Source organism: Oryzias melastigma, linkage group LG11 (genome assembly GCF_002922805.2).
Source record: "Oryzias melastigma strain HK-1 linkage group LG11, ASM292280v2, whole genome shotgun sequence".
In the NCBI taxonomy this organism is placed as follows: domain Eukaryota; kingdom Metazoa; phylum Chordata; class Actinopteri; order Beloniformes; family Adrianichthyidae; genus Oryzias; species Oryzias melastigma.
Genome location: NC_050522.1, coordinates 24771978 through 24779540, shown reverse-complemented (window position 1 = coordinate 24779540; position 7563 = coordinate 24771978). Strand labels below are relative to the sequence as shown.

The window sequence follows — 7563 nt, the reverse complement described above, 5'->3', positions numbered from 1 at the left end:
CTCACATGTAAGCAAATGGGTGATGGGAAGAGGAGGTGGGGTTGCCCCTCTATAACTGGGAGGTAAATTTCTAATGAACTCCTGCCGCTCTGCAGAAACTAAGTCCCAGAAAACAACACAATTTGTTGGTTTTTTTTGTTTGTTTTGCTTTATTTGGCTAAAAAACTGCATCATCACAATTTAAACACCGACATTTTGAAAATAGATTAAAATATGATTGAAGTGGGTCTTCAAAGAGCCCCACAGGTTACCTCTGTGAAGTCCAACAGCATTCCTGTGGTTGGATCTCTGACCACGGAGAGTCCTGACTGAAGAGCGGAGGGGGAGCAACTGAGCAGAGAGTCAACATCCACCTTCCTTTGTGTCACTCTGTGAAAAAACAATCACGTTTTTACAAAAATTTAAGAATATTTCAATACGCCGATTTCCTCTAGTTGAAGAACACTTATTCACCAACGCAAAGACAACATTCAAGCATCATACATACTTGGGAAATTTCTGAAATAGAAAGTCTGTGTCGTGTATGGGAAGCCAGGCTGGGTCTCGCAGGAACTGTTTCTCCACTTCTGTTTCCAGAGTCAGGCTGGTGGGAGGAAGTCCATGAGGAAGCTGCAGAGGATACGGTCAGACACCCTCTTATGGAGGCAAAATCACCGATATTCAATCCATCACAAATCAGATCACAATCTAAGTTTAATCATTTGAATATCAGGATAAGAAGCGGTTTGTTTCCACACATAATCAATATTATATTTAACTCCTTTTTATGGAATGATGCAGCATCTTTTCTGACCGTGCTCTGGGGAGGTAGAGGCTGTCCAGGCACAGGATGTGTGATGAGTTCAAACCTGCCAGAGCATCCCAGCTCCAGCAGAGACAGCGGCAGGTCCATGGGACCCACAGGGGGCACATCTGCAACACAAAGGGGGGCAAATGAATGAAAGCCGGTTGGTCGCAATTCCAACAGTAATGTGCAGAATAATTGTGAAAATGATCCGTTAGTCTAAATGCCTGTTTACACTCGAGAAAATACAAATGAACATCACTGTAAACATGGGTTAATGCTTGAATATTTATGCGGTAAAGCTACGGAATGAAACAGCGGGCGGCTGCTGTTAGCCAAAACACGTACGCAACTGGTCAACACAAACTTATTTTTTGCTATTTGGCAAATAAGTATCATTTTCAAATAAAATAAAACTCAAAGCATACTTATTCTTTCCATTGTCCCACTCGTAACTGAAAGCTAAAAGTTGGAACCATGTAGTTTCTGTTCGCCGGAAGTTGTCAAATTGCTAAGCGGAAGTAGCCAGAAAACTCCGTGAGAGGTAGAAAAGTTTTTATAGGCCTTTCACTAGAAATATGGCGGATAGATCATTTTTATTTTACATTTTTCTGTCAATAGGGATAATAATTTTATTTTTTCATGGTAGAATTAAAAAAAAAAATAAAAATAAAAAAACGAAAACGGAAGTCCCATTTATAGTACGTATGTGTTACGCTATACTCACGCGACTGTGTTGTCTAAATTCGCCTGTGGGGGAGAAAAATCCTGGTAATTACACTTTCTACATCTAAATACGTACAGTTTTTTTTTTCAAATGTGCATATAAATATGCACATTTAATTTGTCTGTCTTTGTTTGGAACCGGCAAATAGGTATATTAGATCTCGTGAATCACCCGAAGTGCTAGCTTGTTCCCACATTTGTTCTCTGTTTTGTAGTTTCCGTCATCATGGTGATGTTTCCAAGTTCGTTGACTGAGGAGGAAGAAGCTCTACAAAAGAAATATGCAAAACTAAAGAAAAAGGTTTGTAGTGGGATGTTTTGTGTTTGTGTAGCTAATGGATGAGAAGAAGCATGCAAACGTTTCACGTTAAAGTTACATTTTGACTTGAAACAGATTTTTTTTTTTAGAAAGTTTGATATCTAATAAGGAAATAAATGCATTTATTTAAAAAGATATAGCTCATGATATTAACTTAAAGAGGAAAAAAACAACAAAGTGTTATTATTAAGTTACACTTTATTATTTTGATTTTTTTTTTAACAAAGCTCAAGACTTTGTATCTTTGGGGAAAATGGTCACAAAACAGACATTTCACAGGCTTTTTAAAATTAGTTTTGTGCTTTTTTTAACCCCCATAATAAGCCATTCAACTTATATTCAAATGAATTATTTAGGAACTGTGGCAATACTATTTAAGTAAATTATTTAGATTTTCTTGAACCTCTCATCGGTTTGAGATAAGTCAGAGTCCGCTAAACTTGTTCAAGGATTTAAAGTCAAGATGATTTATTTTAATTGCTCTTTCAGAAAAAGGCGCTGGTTGCCTTAAAGAAGCAGCAGAGTTCAACCAGCCAAACCAGCCAGAGCGGCCTAAAACGAAGTAGGTGTTTGAACCACTAAAAAAAAACATGAATTTCCTCAATAAAATGGTTTCTGTTAAAGAAAAATATAAATTTGCATGTTTTGAACATTTTTCTTTCAGCTTTATCGGACCAGCCGGTCGTTGACACGGCGACAGCAACAGAGCAAGCAAAGAGGCTGATAAAATCTGGGGCCATCAGTGCCATTAAGTCTGAGAACAAGAACTCTGGATTCAAACGATCCCGAATGCTGGAAATTAAACTCAAGGTACAGATTTGGATTATTTTGGCTGCACGACTCACAACTCTGCTGTTATTTTAGAGAGTTTTAAGTCAAGTAAGACAGGGGAGCAGCAAAACATGAAAAGCTCTGGTTTTACTTGTAATAAAGGCTTTTATCTTCATTTCTTTGCATGTTACAGGACCCAGAAAAAGGACCGGCTCCTGCTTTCTTACCTTTTCAAAGGAGTGTCTCCACGGATGATGACCAACCTGAGGTATAGTGGAGAACCAGAGGACATTCAGTAGGACGTCTACACGAAGCTTCATTTGGTTTTTGTTTTCAAATACTCACAATTATATACAAAGTGACACTTTTTTGTGTTTATTACAGTCTGGAAAGAGAGCCCAGAGGAAATCCCTGTATGAAAGGTGAAGTTTAAATCCAAAAACATGTTTTTGTTTTTTTTAATATATAGTTTTTATCTATAAGATCCAGTTTTCTTTTCTTCTCTCAGCTTCGTCAGTTCCAGTGACCGATACAGGGATGAGGATGATGGCGGCGGCAGCAGCGGCGGCGGCGGCATGTCTTCCAGCCGTGATCCGGACAGAGAGAGAGACCGAGAGCGTGACCCGGACAGAGAGCGGGAGCGGGAGCGGGATCGGGATCGAGACAGGGGCCGGGACAGAGAGAGAGACAGGGACGCGGAAAGGGAGAGAGACCGGGACCGGAGCAGGGAGCGGGATCGAGAGCGCGACAGAGAGCGGGACAGGGACCGAGAGCGGGAGCGAGACCGAGAGAGAGACCGAGACCGAGACGGGCCTTTCAGACGTGAGTTCTCATTTGTAGAGTCCAATACTCTGTCTTACCTGAATGAAACACTAAATAAATCCTAGAACTGTTGGTAATTGATCAAATAATCACTTAGTCGAATAAAACTTTGAGAAAAAATGAGATTTTCTGTATTTTTTGGTCATTGTGTAAATCATCACTAAAGATGTAGCAAAAAAATCCTTATTAGCAGGAAGTGTGTCGTGTCAGGACTTTACTTTAACTGATTTAATTTCGTTTTTAAGGATTTGTAGCTTCATCTACTAAAGGAGTCTGAAAAAAGTCATATTCTGCTTTTAGCTTGTTAGGATTACTGACACTTTAGAAAACGGCTTCTGGAGAGTTTGCTGGTTTTTCACTCTCAGGGTCCGACTCGTACCCCGAGCGAAGAGGGGTCCGAAAGGGGAACACGGTGTACGTGTACGGGTCCGGGCTGGTGGAGGACAGCCTGCGCTCAGCCTTCACTCAGCATGGAAACATCATTGACCTCTCCATGGACAACCCACGCAAGTAGGAAATGTCTTCTCTGTAAAACGATGACTGTAGCGAGATCATCAGAGCGCACTGATGCTTTGCTTTTGTCCTATAGTTGTGCGTTCATCACGTTTGAGAAGATGGAATCTGCAGACCAGGCTGTAGCTGAGGTTGGTATAAAAGTGAAACTCTAGAAATGTATTATTATATAAATATTTATTTAATTTAGGGACAACTTATGCTAACAGAGTGCAGCAATAAAATCTAACCTTCAGAGAATTAAGTTGTAATAACAATAGTAAATACTTTATTTTGAAATGTCTTTAGTTTTTACCCTCTTAGTGCAAAAAAAACACTTAAACTCTTTTATATTTTGGTGCTACTTTTATAACATTTCTTTCCTTCAATTTATCAAACAATACAGCTGACTCAGTTTTTAAGATGGATCCGGCCCCCGGGCCGTGACTTTACACGCTTAAAGTTGTTGTGCAACTTTTTACCAAACTATAATTTTAATTCATAGACCTTTATTTTGGTAAAATAGCTCAAAGTGTTCTTCTTTATAAAATTAATGAAGTGTCACACATTCACCAAAACAGATTGATTTCATCTTGGTTTGAAACTTTATTTTGCAAGTAACAGTAAAATTCAAATTCTTTAAGGAGTAACCAAACAATAAATCAACTTTTTTTGTCTGTTGAACTCTATAAATGGGTATTTAAAGGTGTTGGTCATTGCCAAATTTTTGACAATTAAAATAAACTTGTTTAATTCTTGTAAACTTAGTCAAAAACTGTCCGTGTGCTGCCCCCTACAGGTTAAAAAAGTATTACAGTTGTAAGTCCCTCATCATGATCTGCAGTTCCAGTAATTAGATTAGTCCTGCCCCCCCAAAAAGTTTTCAAAAATGGCGTCAATTTATTGAGAAGAGAAATAAAAGCTTTGAAGTCAACGAAACAGACTTATTTTTTTTGTTCTAAATAGAAAAGTTAAAAAGAGCTATTAAAAAAAAAGACTTTTTAAAATCTCTGAATTTATCACGTCTAATTGGCTTTTCTTAAATTCATTTAATTTCCTTCATTTGTTAATAATATTTTTGGTATTTCTCTAAAACATAATCTTACATGCTTTGATAATACTGCACTCAAATGTGTTCAAATTTTGTCTTACTATTGAATTGTCAATAAAGATTATTAAAAAAACGAACCAAAAAAACAGTCTTGTTCCCCAGCCCCTCCCCTCTGACTGGATTTTCAAATTTCGGCTGTGGGCGGAGTCAGCCTCCAGCTTCCCCGTTTGTTTACCCTTTACTGTCCTTCATTCCGTGTCAAACTGTTTCCGCAGCTGAACAACAGCGTCGTCGGAGACGTTCACATCAAAGTCAGCATCGCGCGGAAGCAGCCCATGCTCGACGCCGCCACCGGCAAATCCGTGTGGGCCTCTCTGGGTAAGCACAGCGCCCCCCTGTGGTCACCGCCTGCACGTTGGCGTGCTCTAACCCGCCGCGGCGTCTGTTTCACAGCCGTCCAGAACAGCACCAAAGGCTCGTACCGGGACAAGAGGAACCAGGTGGTGTACAGCGAAGACTTCCTGTGAGCGGCTCCAAGCACATTTTTATCTTTTAAGTTGCCGTGTGGCAGATTGGAGCTAAAACTAGAATTTTGTTGAGTTTAATAAAAAAAATCTGTTTAAATCTGTGGAAACAGTTCTATTTATTGAATGAAGAAATGTTTTTTATCAAAACTAAAAACATATTTTTGGTATTTTTTATAGTCTTTGGCATCACTTCTTAATTCTTAAATCAATTTAATTCAAATTCCTAAAAATAATCCATTAATTTATAACATTTCCAATCAAAACTTTTTTTTGAATAACTAATGTTAGAACTTGTTTTTTTTCCATTTTTGCATCAAAAATGCAATTTTTAGTTGCAGAAACAATAAAATTACCAAAAATTATATAAAAAAAGGTTGAATTGGAGGCATCAGTGTTTAAAGAAGGTTTAAATTGGTGATAAGAACATCTTGTTGGGAATTCACTGAGCTAACATGAAAAGGTGAACCTGCAGCACTGACTATATGGGAAGTGGACCGAGTGACTCCTCCCCCCTGGAGTTCCAAACAGGAAGTAGAAATCGACTTTAAAAGAGGACATAAACAGCTACTACTCAGTCATTCTATTTGTCAGAATAACCATTCTGGCTCAGATTTATTATTTCATCTGTAGTTTGAGTTATAAACTGAGCAATCAGATGGCTCAAAAAATGTAGGTGGAGCCTGCTGATCTCCACGTCCAATTTTTAAAACATTTGACAGATTTTGTGTAATACACTTCTAAATGGTAGGGGTGTGGCCTTCCAACAAGCTCATTTCAGATAGAATACGGGGGCCAAACTCAATCGTACAAAGGGGCTAAAATCCAAAACACACCTGAGGTCGCGGGCCGAACAGAATAAACAATTATTGAACACTCTAAAACTACATTTTTTTAAAACTTTAAAACCATAACTTTTTAGCATAATTATGAACTAGATATATAGCATTACCCGCGATAATGCTAGTGAGAATTCTGTAAGCTGAATTTGGCCGCTTAAGATGCTGAAATTGAAAGATAAAAACGCTGAAGCTAATAGCTGAAAACGCCAAAGCTGATTGTTAGCTAAAAATATTCGCTAAATGCTAAATTAGCATAAAAAAATTGAAAAAGTAGGTTAGCCAGAATAGCTAGCATGTAGCTGAAATATTCACTAGACTACAAAATAGACAAAAAAATGAGAAAAGTCAGAATTAGCCAAAACACTTAGCGTGTAAATATTAGCATAACTCCATAACAGCCTAAAAAAACACAAAAAAGCCAAAATTAGTCAAAACAGCTAGCAGGTAGCTAAATATTCGCTAAACTCCAAAATAGCCAGAAAAATCTTTAAAAAAGGGCAAAAAGTCCCAAAAGCAATCAGAATAACATTTTTTTAAACTTTAAAACCGTAACTTTTTACATAATTATGAACTACATATATAGCATTACCTGTGATAGTGCTAGTGTTGAAACTGAGCTGAATTTGGCAGCTGAAGATGTTAGTACTGATAGCTGAAGATCCTGAAATTGATAGCTAAAAACACTGAAGCTGATAGCCAGCTAGAATATTAGCTAAATGTCAAATTAGCCTTAAAAAACATAGGTTAGCTAAAACTGCCAGCACGTAGCTGAAACAATAGCTAAACTTTAAAATAGCCCCAAAAACTGAAATAAGCCTAAATTAGCCCAAACAGCTAGCATGTAGCTGAAATATTAAACTCCAAAACATCCTAAAAATCCTAGAAAATGCCAAAATAATCCAAAAAGCTAGCAAAATGCTAATTTTTAAACTTTAAAACCATAATTTTTCAACATAATTATGAATAATAAAAAGGCAGGAATATTATTCCAGAATAAATCAACTTAAACCTTAAAAAACTTTCAATATTTTACTCTCCATAAAAATATATTTTGTCTAATTTATACTAGTCAGAAATGAGAACAAGATAACATCGGGTCATTAATAACAATAAAATCAAATGATCTGGAGGGCCGGATCCGGCCCCCGGGCCTCGACTTTGACCCATGTGCCATAGAAACAAACCAATCACGACGTCTGGCTGACGACTTCATCGGTGACCTACACCGCGGT

The 7563-nt window shown here is 37.7% G+C and overlaps 2 protein-coding genes across 3 annotated transcripts in view; one reads left to right on the top strand and one right to left on the bottom strand.

The window, feature by feature from the left end:
* Nucleotides 1-1306, bottom strand: part of skiv2l (SKI2 homolog, superkiller viralicidic activity 2-like) — a 35485-nt gene extending 34179 nt beyond the window's left edge. For both annotated transcript variants that reach the window (XM_024298329.2, XM_024298328.2), the window contains exons 1-4: nucleotides 1213-1306; nucleotides 794-912; nucleotides 488-609; nucleotides 252-369 (exon numbers count right to left, since the gene is read on the bottom strand). In XM_024298329.2, coding sequence (XP_024154097.1) covers nucleotides 252-369; nucleotides 488-609; nucleotides 794-912; nucleotides 1213-1225 — 372 coding nt within the window. In that variant the 5' untranslated portion in view covers nucleotides 1226-1306. The remainder of the gene's footprint in view (nucleotides 1-251; nucleotides 370-487; nucleotides 610-793; nucleotides 913-1212) is intronic.
* A 23-nt stretch (nucleotides 1307-1329) lies between these two features.
* nelfe (negative elongation factor complex member E) lies at nucleotides 1330-5589 on the top strand. The gene is made up of 11 exons (XM_024298330.2): nucleotides 1330-1555; nucleotides 1726-1811; nucleotides 2319-2391; nucleotides 2494-2639; nucleotides 2794-2868; nucleotides 2985-3022; nucleotides 3109-3422; nucleotides 3788-3932; nucleotides 4012-4066; nucleotides 5241-5343; nucleotides 5419-5589. Exons 1-11 carry the CDS (start codon nucleotides 1363-1365, stop codon nucleotides 5490-5492), a joined length of 1302 nt encoding a protein of 433 aa, XP_024154098.2. The 5' UTR covers nucleotides 1330-1362; the 3' UTR covers nucleotides 5493-5589.
* The last annotated feature ends 1974 nt before the right edge of the window (nucleotides 5590-7563 follow it).

Bases quoted from the DNA above. Each gene is read 5' to 3' on its own strand.
- nelfe (XM_024298330.2), top strand. From the start codon at position 1,363: ATGGCGGATAGATCATTTTTATTTTACATTTTTCTGTCAATAGGGATA. The intron at 1,556-1,725 runs GTAATTACACTT...TCTGTTTTGTAG, and splicing joins TGTGGGGGAGAAAAATCCTG to TTTCCGTCATCATGGTGATG. The intron at 2,869-2,984 runs GTATAGTGGAGA...TGTTTATTACAG, and splicing joins CGGATGATGACCAACCTGAG to TCTGGAAAGAGAGCCCAGAG.